Raw genomic sequence first — 14,251 nt, forward strand, 5'->3', positions numbered from 1 at the left:
TCGTGACCAATCTGCTGTTGTATATGATTCCACGTGGATTGTTGAAAATCTTCAGTAATCAGTATCCGTACCAGTGACTACCTTCCCTACATTGGCGGAGATAGCATTGCTGGGTGTAACTACAATTTCTTTCTGGAGATAACTCTTCCTCCTGTTTCTCATTACCTCCTCCTACTATCACCTACTACTATTGAATCTTATGATTATAATATAGATCAAGTTCAACAAGGCCCAATTTCAAGCTTATTGACGTATATATATATAACTAAAGAAGCAAACTTTGACACTATGAGGTCAATCCTGGCTCATTTTATGGCTGAAGAAGGAAAATGACCATGGCAATGCCTTTCATGGCCGAGGCAGCACCGGAGCGAAGTACGTATAGTGAGCTTTCTGTCAACTAAGATCCGCCAGGGCATGCATTTTCGGTAATACTATAGACTTTCCCCAGTCGCTATTGGGTGCTCGTTGAGTGTCGCTTGATCGACCGAAATTCGCAACGTATCGCATAAAAGCCCGGGCCCGGTCTCTTCTCTATGCACACCATTGCCACCCTTGCTATGATTTCAATTTAGAGTCTAAGATCATCAGGATCAAGATGGAAAGGGATTACTTACACCGCTATAAGTTGAGCAAACAGATTCAGGCCAGTTGGGATAACAATCACCGTTGTCAGTTCGAAGGCATCCCTGGCTGCAGGTCGCACATGTAGCTTGCTCTTGTTGCTTAACTGGGCTGGTAAGACCTAAACTGGCAAGGGAAAGAGCCGAGATAATGACGAGGAACCTCATATCGGACGAGCGATATAATGGATGACGGGTATTTTAGTTAGGGATGTAGGTGAGAGGAGTTGATTTGACAGAACAGAGTCAACGGAGTTGGAACATGCCTAATTGAGCGGAGGAAAAGAGACCGCTTAATTACTGGTGAACTTTGCAAAATATAAAAAAAAATATGTAATGTCTTCTCTATTGTACACTCACTGGGGAAATAAATCCCTTGCAATATCTCACCCTGGCGGCGTCCAATAGTGCCAAATGTATCTCAGTTACAACACCAATCTTATCTCTCTATGATGCATAGTAAAACCTCTGTTAAGTACCGTAAATTTTCAAAATTTTCAATATTGCAATGCAATGCTTATGCACTGTGGGGCTACCAGATATTGTTTGGCCAGGCACTGAATACATGCAATGCTCTGTGTAACCATCTCATATGGTGATCAATCCCCACCACTCCAGGTCGGGTACTCACCCTTACTGGAAAGTAAGCAAACGCAAGTCCTGGTTGTCGATACACCATGGCTACCATGGTCATATATTACTTTATGGGCTCAGTGGCATTAATCGGCACCTCGGATCACTAACTATTTAGAGTCGAAAAAGCTTCTCATATGATTCGCCATGGAAGGTGATACCCGCCGCTATATTAGTTTCTGTTACATATTTTTCTCACGCCGTAATCATGCTTCCATAAGGGAGACACCCCAAAGTGTCCTCGCGGCGATAGATCTTCTTCTCTTCGATCAATCAATTCAGTCCATATTAGTTAGTTAAATAATTAACTAACTAGTTATCTTATTCTGTTGACTAATGATCCAACGCACGAGGATGCATCCTAGAAGGGAATCGAGTATCGAGTAGTTCTTCCCACCCCATAATCACCATTTATTCATGTATTCATATTACCGCGTCACAATTTAGACTCGGTATGCATGAGAGCATCAGGGCGACTCTAATGCGCTATCTAATTATGAACAACCCCTTCTTTGAACAATGCCTATGAGAGAGCCATTCGGTCGCGACACTAGTTTCTTATTACACCTTGGCCGGAAGATTTCACGTCCACTAAACTCGGTACTTAGGTTACTAATCAACCAGACCTGGAGAGGCCGACATTAATTCCTCGCCTCAGCAGCTAGACGTATGGAATAGAGACTATGCCAGATCGGACGGGGTTGAAGATGGCAGACTGGACGGTTTTATTTGGTCACCAGAATTCTGGATTACAGATAGAACTAATCACGCTCCGATCACCGCTGAGTTTCGTCTTCCAAGTAAGTTACGAGAGTTTTTGTTCTGGATAGATCGTACTGACCTTCATATGGATCCCTATGGCAAGCTGCCTATAGTGCATGGGGCTGCATTTGACTCATTAGAGGATCAGCACGATGATGAGTGTCTTCTCGGCACTATAACTGAAATACTCAACGACATTAGGGAATGGGCTGCGTCACCACTCGGAAAGTGTATCTTATGGTTAAAAGGAATGGCCGGGACAGGAAAATCTACAATATCTCGGACTGTGGCCAGGTCGCTCAAGGACAACAACTATCTCAGTGCCAGCTTTTTCTTCAAGAGGGGCGAAGGGGATCGAGGTAACGCGAAGAAATGTTTTCCGACAATAACATGGCAACTGATGCACAGAATTTCTGGGCTGAGACCAGTGCAAAAGGCACTTGATCATGAGCCTGACGTTGCGTCAAAGACGGTCAGAGACAGTTCGAGACCAGTTCGAGAAACTGCTCTTTCAACCACTGCTTAATCTTGACCAACTCAGCCAACAATCTCAACCGGTTGTGATAGTGATCGACGCTTTGGACGAATGTGAGCATGACAAAGACGTCCGAAACATAATTCGATTGCTGCCACTTCTACAGAAGGCAAGAGCGTATCGCTTTCGGATCTTCGTGACTAGCAGGGCCGAACTTCCGATCAACCTCGGCTTTTCGGACATTACCAATCATGCATATCAGGACTTAGCTCTTCACGAGATACCTGAAGAAGTGATAGAGCGTGATATACACTTATTTTTGCATAATCGATTCGCAAAAATCAAACACGACAAAGATATTTCTGACGACTGGCCAGGGGATAACGTCATCCAGGATTTGCTCACAATATCTGTCCCTCTATTTATCGCAGCTGCCACTGTGTGCCGTTATATCGAGAATTCATCATAGGAACCTAGATTACGCCTGGCGGAACTCCTTAAGGACCAACGCAAATATGCTTCGAGGATGGAAAAGACATATCTGCCAATTCTCACACAACTACTTAACGAGCAAGAAAACGATGAGTTAGAGCTACAGCAGATCCTACAAGAGTTTCAGAGTATAGTCGGTGTCATTATTCTACTTACTAATCCACTTTCTATAAATGCGCTATCCGCTTTTCTTAGCATACGGGTGGACCAAATCAGCTATCGCCTGAGATTTTTCCGATCGGTTTTGCGCATTTCCGATAACCGCGATAAGCCTGTCAGGAGTCTGCATTCCTCATTCTGGGATTTTCTTGTTCAGCCGGGGACTAAGTTTCATGTGGATAGGCCGAGGATGCACAAGGAGATTGTGAAGTTCTGTCTGCGTACTATAGATCGCCATCTACACAAAGATATCTGCAATTTAGATAGCCCTGGAACACGTACGGTGGACATCGACGTTAAACTTATCCGCCAACATCTACCACCTGAGTTACAATACTCTTGTCGCTACTGGACATATCATATCGAAAGGAGCCAGGCCGTACTTTTCCAAACAGAAGACGTGCTGCTATTCCTCCAGAAGCAATTTCTGCACTAGGTGGAGGCAATAAGTCTTCTGGGTCTTATATCGGAGGTGATCAGTATGCTTGATCTCCTCTCTATATCGGTCAATTATACAGTAGGCAGCCATTTGAGCCAATGCTAATGAAATTTAGATCGACCGCGATTCTGCAATGGCTGACTTCCTATATGATGCTAAGCGTTTTGCTCTAAAAAATTGCCAGATAGCTGGTAAAGTTCCACTTCAGATTTATTGTGCTGGGCTGGTCTTTGCACCTCGAACGTCAATAATATACACACCCTTCAAGGCAGAACTTCCCACTCGGATATGCCAGTTGCCTCCGCCCCCAGCTTGACAAGAAATGGAGCGCGGAATAACAGGCTCTGGAAGGTCATTCGGCTCTAGTTAATTCGATCATTTTCTCTCCAGATAGTCGGCTTCTGGCTTCCAGCTCTTGTGACAATACCATACGGGTCTGGGTCTCCAAGACAGGTATACTGCTACAGGAATTCACGAGCTATTCGGGACAGGCTCGACCGATAGCCTTCTCGGACGACAGTCAGCTATTGGCACTCGGCTCCCGTGATAATACCGTACGGCTATGGAGCCCCGTGACGGGTGTACTTATGCAAGATCTCAAAGGTCATTCAGGCAGAGTGACTTCGGTGGCCTTTTTGCCTGGTGGCCAGCTGTTAGTCTCTGCATCTGAGGACAAGACTGTACGGATCTGGAATCCAGTCACAGGTACACTAGATCAGCCGCTCGAGGGCCACTCAGGTGTGGTAGAGCAGGTAGCCATTTCGGCTCATGGCCACTGCGTGCTTCTGCCTTCGTGGACAATACTGTGAGACTCTGGAGTCTGACCACAGGGAAACAGATGTGGAAACTTGAGGGCCACTTGGGTTGGATCGAATTCATCGCGTTCTCACCCGACGGCGCACACTTGGTATCTGTCTCAGGCGATGGAACTGTGCAGCTCTGGAATCCCGCCACGGGGGCGCGGGAGCGGAGGCTTCTGCAGGCACTTGAGGCCCATTCAGGATCAGTTGTCTGTGTGGCTTTCTCGCCGAATGGCAGGCTGTTAGCTTCTACCTCTGGGGATAATGTGGTATGGGTGTGGGATCTAGTTCAAGGCGACCAGCGACAATTGGACAGCCATTCCGGTTCCGTTAGCTCATTGGCTTTCTCGCCTAATAGTCAGCGACTAGTGTCTGGCTCTGGTGGGGGGTTGTTGCTCTGGGACTTGACTAAGGGACATTTACAAAATACCCTTCGAGGCCACCGGGGACAGGTTGAGGCAGTGGCATTCTCACCTAATGGTCGGCTATTGGCATCTGCGTCTGAGGACAACATTGTGCGGATCTGGGACTCTGTGAAGGGAATCATGCAGAAGAGGGACACGGGCCACCCTAACGAGGTTCAGTATTTGGCTTTCTCTCCTGGAGGTCGGCTGCTAGCTTCAGCCTCTGTTGATGGAACTGTGGGGGTCTGGGACCCAATCACGGGCACTCTGCAGCGGATGTACAATGTGGAAAGGTTCATTATCCACATTGAATTTGCTCGGAAAGGTTTACCTATATTCACTACCTCGAAAACCACCTGCTTCATCAAGTGACGGTTTGAACGGTCGATCGGTTGGTGAGGACCGTACCGCTCAGTTGGCTTCGAACAATCTGCAAATCTGTGATGGACCGGAGCCGTGGATCAAGTGGGACGGTAAGAAGATTCTATGGCTCCCTCCTGAATTTCGACCGATCTGCTCCACATCCTATGGCGGTTTAGTAGCTCTTGGGCTCGCATCTGGGCTGGTTTCTTTCTTGGATTTCCGCGTGTAGCAAGTGATTAGAGTTCATGTTTTCTTCTTTTGCTCTTATACTCATAAAAAACTGCTAAACAACGTAAAACCACGACTAGATACTGGATTTTCAAGAGTGAAACCGCGTCCATTTTCACAAGATCCGTAGTCATTAATAGTGCTATGGCTCGTTGCGTTGATCACATCTGCAGCTCGGCTAGTGACTGATCAACTAACTTAGAAATATTTCCAGCCTAGCAAGTTAATCTTTGTTTGGCCCTGACCTCCGGTCACATGCCCTACCTTATTTAAGCTCTCCCCACCTGCCGCTTGCTACCTTCTGCTGCCCGGGAGTGCAGCAATTTTTCCTGTTATTCGACCTTTCTTCACGCCTCCGCGCGTTCTGGGCTCCCATTGCCCCTTCTTGGGCTTCCGTCGCCCTCGTCGCGCTCCTTACACCTGTCGTCCTTCGCGATGTCGGACAAAATCACAGACTCGGTCACTAAGCTTAAAGGTGAATCGAACTACGAATCGGGGATATAACTATATCGATAAGTACGATTTCTTAGAGAACTACTAATACGCGCGACTAGAGGCCTTCTAAAAGCTATCTACTATTCAGAATAGCTTCGTAGCTAGTGGCCTAGTACCAGTCGATACAGAAAGAGTGCTCTCAAGGCTTAATATCTCTACGAATACCTACACCACTAGGTAGCCGGCTAAGCACCAGCTCTACCCAATTCACACTAAAAACGCCCAGAACTATCGTTCAGCTACATAAGCAATCTTTAATACTTAAGGATCTAATACACCGGCGGTCAAATAGCCCTCAAAGCCAAGCAGAGGCTATATTAGATCGGATGATCAAGGGCCATAGCGAAGCGCTACATAACACTGCATTACTAGCGCAGGAGGTCTCGAATCTACGCATAGCGAATAAGAGGATCGTTAAGAAACGCGGTCGGTCAGCTAGGCAGATACCCTGCGAAGAGGGTTTGACCGTCGAAGAGGGCCTATAGCTAGTTAAACAGCTAAATCAGCCAGTAGAAGGTGATAGGGTAGGATCGCATGAGCAGGGCGAATTACCTATTCAGGCAGATCCACCACGTACTAGGGCCCCACCTAGATACAGTGGGTATTAGGAGATTGGCCATAAGATTAATCGATGTAAAAGTCGCCAGCAGTAGAGAATTCAATGCGTTTTGATGGAGATAATTGATTTTGAAATTTGCTAATGGAGTTGGGTGGCCAGGACGGCCGGGGATTACGTTAACAACTAGGACCAGTTCTTACGTAAACCTAGCATTATTTAACTATAAGTGACCTGGAAAGATTTAAGAGAAGTGGATCAACCAATCTTCGGAAATTGCGATCCATGTGTTTTAAATAGAGCTCTGTTGTACCGGCATGATCGCTATTGACTTGCGTGTCTGGCTGCTGAACGAATAAGTTCCAGATGGTCTCAGTGCGCTTAACTCTAGTTTTCTTTGGCATTGTGGGAGATCAAATTTTCGTCAAGTATAGGCTCAATAGTATCGCTCCCAGAGAAAAAAAAGGCTTGAGGATATTAGTTATAAGATGATTCAAGGCTCATTTATACCTTTGCCGTATGATTTACGCGCTAGCACTGTACTTGTGTAGGTACATGTACTATAGGAAGTTACGCTAGGCCTAACTTGGCTACCGCAGAAGTGTCGAGTGCGTCAGGTGAAAAGACAACGATTCTCCCTCCAAAAGCCACACAATCGTGGCCTTATCACCGTCACCCATATTTAGTCCGTACATACTCCGTACTTCCACTAGCTTCTCCCACTCACGTGGCTCGTGCAGTGCGGATAGAGTTTATGGCCATCGTAGTTGTGATTACTCACGGGTCACAATACGTACCTCTATGGTATGACTCGAAGTCAACCATGAGAAAGCTATCCAGGGTTCACTAAGATACAGAAGTGAATCTGGAAATCAGCCTCACTGGGCCCTTATGAGTCAGCGTGATGAGTCCAGACACAATCCTGACATGGGGTTTCGAGTCATTCTTAGGAAGAGTAAATCTATGATTTAGCGACTTATACACTAGAGAAAAGAAGGTGAGTCTACGACGATCATACGAAACGGCCAAAGCTAGATAACTAGTTTCCCTGCTAGACCTAAACGGGAGGCACATATGAATTTCACTTGTATATTTCACTCTAACAGAAAGACTTCTTTCCCTTCTTCTTTTCTTCTCCCCACGGCCCTGTTATTTTGCGCTTAGAGTGTCCAAATGGTTTCTGGACAGTGACGAATGTGTTTTAGTGACAGGATTTCCCACCGTTCCGAGAGTCACGAGGCAAAAAATCATGCTCACGATGCATACCTTCGGGTACTTTCTGAGTCCATATTGTATACTTCGTTGTAGTGTCAGTGTATCACTGTATGATAGATAAAGTATGTGCTTTCTGTATTAGCGTCATTTCGCTCGATCATGTGTATTAGGTAAGATAAGTTTAGACCATAGTATAGTCATCTTAAGAACGTGAAGCTGACTAGGCCATCAAAAAGTACATACTGCTGTATTATTGTGGGGTGGGCTGCCCGTTTAGGTCTAGACTGAGCATTGACTGGACTGAGTGTTCAATATGTGCTCCGTAGATACCGCTAACTTAACTAATAATCAGTCTCTAAGTAAGCAGTGACTGTAAGCAACCAATCACCAGCACTGCATAGTTTGTTCATGATTGCGGTCAAGATGGAAGACCGGGCGGATGATCGATTGGAAAGCAGAGAAAAAGTTCAAGACTTACGAACTCGTCACCTTGGAATTGTCAGGTGGACGAAGCCATTCCCAACCACCACCCATCACATCATCACATGACAGTCGCAGCTGCCCTCGGTGCCTGCTGCGGTCGCGTTGCGAATTTCATTCGTAGGCGAAAATGTTTCTTCGCTTCACTTGATCACTGCGATCGAAACAATTTCAAACCCACCGCAAGTCGATGACAGGCGAAAGCTGCAAATCGCGATAACCCCACAGGTTCGCACGACGCGTCGTACTTGTACTACTATACGCTGTACCTTTTACACGACGACAACCATGGCTCCCCAGGTTCGTGTTTTCCCGCGGACGTCAAACGCCACTCCGCTGCCGTACACCGCGTCCCCGCTTCGTTTGTTTTGGAGCGATTTGTGCCTTGTCCTTCGAGATGCCTGGGCACTTCCAGCAATCTTTTTCCCTCTTCGTCTGGGTCGAACGAGCTCCCTCGATGAGCTATATCTATCCTTCCAAGGGGCGCTATCTCTGGTAACGCAGGCCTTTCTCACGGTCTATCAGCTTCTGTTTCTCCTTTCTTTACCTTTGATGATTATATGCTTCGTCCCGGCTCTCTGGATACTTGTGTACGTCGCGGCTGCGCTCGCCCTGAACTATGTCATCTGCATGTTCGTTCTCAACGGGTTTCGGCGAGTGTTGGTATCCAAGGTCCCGGTAGTCGAACAGCCTGGCCATGAGAAAGAGCGTTGGTTATATATTAATGGAATAGCTAATGGGTAAGGCTCTCATATTCTTTAAGTCTGACATTTGCGCTAATGAAACCAGTCATTACTGGGTACAAGCCAACATCGACCAACTTTCCTACACATTCGGTCGCAAGATCACTGGTATACATAATCGGACGTATGTCAAGACCTTCCCATGCACGCTAAACATTTAGCTAACCGCTCTTAGTTCCGGTGTCCTTTTCGATCTGGCAGAATGCCTTATTCAGCGTTGCTTTGCCTACGCTACCGGCGACGTGCGAAGCGCCTATGTACTCATCAAAGAGGCACTTCTCGATCCTTCCGTGGAAAAGGTCGTACTCGTGCTCCACAGTCAAGGTGGTATTGAAGGGGGCCTGATAATCGACTGGCTGTTAGATGAGCTACCCCAAGATCTTCTTCACCAGCTGGAGGTCTATACATTCGGAAATGCGGCCAATCATTTCAACAACCCCATTTGCAGCTGTCGATCGTCAGTCGAAATCGAGTCTTCCAACCGTGACCCGTCAAAGAGGCGCTCTGTTGGCTATATCGAGCATTATGCCAACCGTGAAGATCCAGTCTCGTCGCTGGGCGTTCTACGATTCGTTAACATTCCAAATCGATACCTTGGTCGCTTGTTCATTCGGCCTGGATCAGGCCATTTAATGAATCAACACTATCTAGATACCATATTCACTCTTGGATCGGATCGAAAGGTACTTGAATCCAACCCATTCATGGATATGACGGTTGAGGTGAAACCGGACCTGAAGATCCAGAGTAGGGGAGCGGCCTCGGGAGTTCAAGGCAGCTTTTGCGAGCCTTCGGAGGACACTCTGACCCCCATGGTAAAATCCGAGCGCAGAGTGGCCATCGACGAGACTGACCACCAGATTCTACGTGTCAAAGACTTCAGCCGATTATGGCAATACAGGAATGGCGGGTCACCCGAGAGACAGAAGACGACGTAAGAAAGGGTCGCTCATACAATAGAAACACAAAACCATTCATGATCTTAGAAAATACTTTGTTCATTTCTTGCCCGTAAGTCAGAATAATAACCACACAAAAATAGACATACAATGCCTCCAAAGATTTCTCAATGACCCTGACAGACGTCTTTGTTGGTTATCATACCTACAAATGGCCTCGACCTCTTCATGGTTTTCCCTTTATACTCGAACAAAGCCCTGAGGGAAACTTTCTTTGTGTATCGAGATCCGTCCCGCATTGTTCGAACAATGTTATACTACTATTTTCACCATTCATCCAAATTCAGCACGAAGCAGGCCTTCGACTTTAAATTCTCGATCTTATCCTTTCTCGACTAAACCGTCACCTTCCAGGCAAATATCAAGCCAACAAGCAAAAGCAAACCTTCATCACAATTACCAAGCTGAGTATACAAACCCTCGCAATCTCGCTACAATCCTCTGCCCGTTTCTGGCCAACAACATCAATCACGGTTTCTTATGGTCTATGCTCTGGCAGCTGCCCAAGCTCAAGCTGGCACCCCTATCCAACTCCTCCTTCTTCGCCTCGGCCCAACCCATATCCCTCGGCTCCGCCAAGCCCAAGGTGATCTTACTGCATGTCTATTAGGGCATTGAGGTATTTATTTGATTTCTCATCTCCGTTATGCGACAATAATTAGGAATATCAAGTGCAAAGCATTTTTTCCCATTAGCCAACAATACGTTCGTAGTTTATAAAATTCTTCTATGTAGTTCAAGCCAACCCGCGCGGCTCGCATGATACATAATTTCACCTCAATCTAGAGCATTATGGAAACATAGGTGATGACAAGAGATCAATCGTGAGATCGGTCCCTTTACTTCGGATCATACTATTGTGTCAATATCTTATCTTAATTTTCTGAGAGAAATGTACATCGATTCATCATGAGTAATTTACAGAAAGAGATCATATTATTCTATCTCAGAGCTGCGTAGATCAAAAATCTTTCATGTTGAGATAGCTCCGTCCAAATCAGAGAGAGGATTTGGATTTTGGGGCCTTTCTCCGCCCATTCTCAAATATCAAGTTAGACTGGTGCACCGTCGCTACCAGGTTCCCATTCTCGTCCACCATCTGAATATGCATGTCGAACCGTCCGCCCTCCAGTTTGTACGTCGTTGCGCGATTCAAAATCCATTCCATCTTAGCAGCAGGGTCTGCACGGAAGTCAAAGTCCATACTCATAGTTCTATACTCATAATCGAGTACAGCGGCCAGTTCGTTCTTCAGATAGTTCATGTGGATAGGGGGAATCTGGCCATGTAAGTAAAGAGTCTTAAAAGTGCATGGGGCTGTGTATCGACCACGTACAAGATCTGCCATCACGCCAAGATGCTCCAAGCGAAAATTCTCGCCAGAATCCAACTTTCCCCACTGATCGCGCCAGTTTCGGCCTCTCTTAGGGCTCCATAGAAGGCTTTCACCACCTTTAGGGTTATAGTATCGAATGCTCGAAGTACATGGGTGAAATTTATAAAGTGCTGCGTTCGTCCAACGGGCGCACTCACGCTCTCTGTCTGGAATCGGAATTGGAGGTAGATTCAGATTGACGCCAGACTTGATTTTGAGATTACCCATGGTCAGAACAGCCAGGCTGTATAGGACTGGGTTTCTGGTGTCTGGTGATACGATTTTCGCTTGGATGGTTGAATGTCTCCGACCCAGTTTAATGGCTTGGAGCTGGATATGGAATGCACCCGGGGGAATTAGCTGCAGAAAATGCAGATTCATGTGAATCGGATCTGGCTGGTTGAGTTTGCCGTGGGAATCGTGAAAGTATGACCGACTCGCCCGGATGAGCAATCCAGCTATATATCCGCCATGGAGGAAGAGGTCGCGACCATCTATAACGTATGAGTCTGAATTCGACGGTTAGGAATAGGCAATGAGAAGACGCATACGTGGAGTACACCAATCCTTCGGAGCAAAGCCAGCATAACACCCTTGTTCTTCTTGAACAGGCTCAAGAGCAATTGCTTGTTCAAAACTAGTCCGAGGGTAACCAAGGTCCTGCCAGTCCGGCGTGATGTCCGGGTGACAGTTGGGAAGATGACTGTTTGCCATGATCGCAAATGAAAGGAAATCCGATATGAATAGAGTGTTCTCGTTCTTCGAACTGTTCTTGCCAAACTGATGGGAGATATCTTGGATATATACGTTTTCGACCTCAAAAGGGGAATCTATATAAGAAGTGAAGACGAGTAAGCGACATCGGGGAAACCGGCGCAAGCAACATAATCCCGATATGAAACGTGATATTATTGGCTCCGTTCAAGCGGGCTAGCGTGCGACGGGTGCGGACTAGTGGACTAGTGTACGTGCGGACTAGCGTGCGTGCGGATGGGTGTGCGGTGCTATTCCATGCACTATTTCATGTAGAAACTTAGATAGAGGCTGAGATTCCGGAGGAGACCTAAAATTTTCATTCAGGAGACAGAATTTAGGCACCAGGTACAGCTAGGAGCACGCCCCGCGAAGGAAAAAGTACGCAATACCTCCTTACTTTTCTACAGTAAGAGCAGGAGGATTCAATCAGCGTTTCGCGGGGCAGGATACGTAAGAGCAGTTTAACAAAAATCATTGGCGCAGGGGTTTAGAAGAACTCATTTCAAGATTCACAACTGACATATCTGAGCATATCTCAATGACAGCGTGTACGATTGAATAGCGAGACGAGATGATCAGTCGCAGCCACAAAGGCATCCACCTCTTGCGGCTCAACCACAGCACAGAAATTAAACGAACGAACGATAAACCACGCTCTGAGTGAGGAGGAGCTAGCAGCCGCCGCGCCAATCAAAAGGATCCAACGAAATACTTCAGGCCCTTGCATAAACCAAAACTCTTCGTCGGAACTCGTGACTGCATTTTTTAAACGCAATACATCTCCCTGCGTTTCTTGGTTGCTCCTAGTGCGACAAGAGATTTGTGTATTTATTATGGCTTTCCAATGTATATCTGCAGCGAGCATGCAGCATTTCTGAGCAATCCCGATGGTGGAGTTCCGGGGGCTAAAAACGTAGTCTGAGAGGTTTCAATGCTCTGTTCAATTCGTGATGGGTCCGTCATGAAAGCTTTTTCAATGATACAAATGAATGATAGGATCGGACTCGGTAGTCTGGAGCGTATTGGTCTTTCCATCTGCTTCTGAATAGCGATAGAGAGCAGGTTGGTGTAATTTCCAATATAGCCAGCTGGGCCTGCGTGGGGTTGAGTGTACACTGTCTTCTGCCTGACAAACAGAGCATTCCATATATGTCGTCTACGTAAGTTAGTGGAATTCATTTTGCGCTAGGTCTACGTCTGTGTTAGAAGACTCACGCTATGAGAAGATAGCCGAAGAAAGTATTCGGGTCTGGTTTTTCATATTGATAGTGGCGCAGAATTGCATCCATCCCTCTTTCATGAGCTCTTGCCTCGGTGAGCTCTCCATTCAATTTCTACAAATGGTTAGTCAATTTTGACCTGAAACATCAAGCGGAGGCTGTTATTGATGAATGTGATTTGGACAGGACATACCGTATGGTAAAACAAATACAATGTTGCCGCAACGGCACTGGTAGGAATATCTTTGTCGTTGCACTCCGTTATAGCTCGTTGGACCTGTCGAATGACCTGAGTTTTATGATAGAGGGTGATTGAGCTTGCAGGCGCGCCCTGGGTAATGTCAATATATGACGAAGTGCCGAAAAATACCGCGTGAAATAAACAAGGATCAACGATCGCCGTGTCCAGCCATGAAGTTTGAAGCCGGTAGGCCATTGTCTTAGGGTACAGGTACGCCAGGTTGACAACCGTCGATTTTCCTACAGGTTATATCAGTATCAGCAGGAATCTTTGCTGTGCGGATGGTAGTCATCACTACCACTAAGTAGTAGGAAGCACGTACTATGAGACATCAAAGTCGAAAAATGTGCCTTTGCCGGGACTGGGTAGCGGGTGGTAGTACTCGGAGAAGCCGGGATCTGAGCCGGTCTTCCATCATTGCCCACTAATTCGGTTTGAGTGGATAGCGGGCTCAAGCCTTCTTTTTCATTGTACTGGCACAAGACGCCCATTCTGATTGGAAAATTCAGTTTCTCTCGCAACTAACCATCATTGACACACATACCGTAAACAGCGCGAGCACATCGGTAGATCTCGACTACATTTTCTTTTGCTTGTTTTGCATCTCAGGCAAGCTGTAGCATTCCTTGCATAGCCGCCATCAAGCGGAAACTTCTGAAAGCTCTGATCTCGGTTATCGTGATATTGACATGTTCGGGAAAGTCTATTCATCAATGAGGAAATGCATTATCTACATTAGGATCGAACAAGTGGAACGTACCTTTGACACCTCGAGCACGCAGGCCAGCTCCTATCACATAATCTTTTCTTCGTCTTGCATGTTACACACGCAT

At 46.4% G+C, this 14,251-nt stretch overlaps 3 protein-coding genes across 3 annotated transcripts; 1 reads left to right on the forward strand and 2 right to left on the reverse strand.

Moving 5' to 3' along the window:
* Positions 1-8,412: 8,412 nt before the first annotated feature.
* On the forward strand, positions 8,413-9,805 carry N7473_009831 (uncharacterized protein; the record flags this gene model as incomplete). The annotated part of the gene is made up of 3 exons (XM_057155770.1): positions 8,413-8,864; positions 8,914-8,991; positions 9,043-9,805. The coding sequence occupies 3 exons, from the start codon at positions 8,413-8,415 to the stop codon at positions 9,803-9,805; spliced, it is 1,293 nt and encodes a 430-aa protein (XP_057004425.1).
* A 1,018-nt stretch (positions 9,806-10,823) lies between these two features.
* Positions 10,824-12,030, reverse strand: N7473_009832 (thioesterase family protein; the record flags this gene model as incomplete). The annotated part of the gene is made up of 3 exons (XM_057155771.1): positions 11,753-12,030; positions 11,163-11,695; positions 10,824-11,105 (listed from the first exon to the last, which is right to left on the reverse strand). The coding sequence occupies exons 1-3, from the start codon at positions 11,913-11,915 to the stop codon at positions 10,824-10,826; spliced, it is 978 nt and encodes a 325-aa protein (XP_057004426.1). The 5' UTR covers positions 11,916-12,030.
* A 758-nt stretch (positions 12,031-12,788) lies between these two features.
* N7473_009833 (uncharacterized protein) lies at positions 12,789-13,909 on the reverse strand (the record flags this gene model as incomplete). The annotated part of the gene is made up of 4 exons (XM_057155772.1): positions 12,789-13,113; positions 13,173-13,291; positions 13,371-13,657; positions 13,741-13,909. The coding sequence occupies 4 exons, from the start codon at positions 13,907-13,909 to the stop codon at positions 12,789-12,791; spliced, it is 900 nt and encodes a 299-aa protein (XP_057004427.1).
* Between the last annotated feature and the right edge of the window lie 342 nt (positions 13,910-14,251).

Source organism: Penicillium subrubescens (genome assembly GCF_028828155.1).
Source record: "Penicillium subrubescens strain IBT 31985 chromosome Unknown utg000007l_segment0_segment0, whole genome shotgun sequence".
In the NCBI taxonomy this organism is placed as follows: domain Eukaryota; kingdom Fungi; phylum Ascomycota; class Eurotiomycetes; order Eurotiales; family Aspergillaceae; genus Penicillium; species Penicillium subrubescens.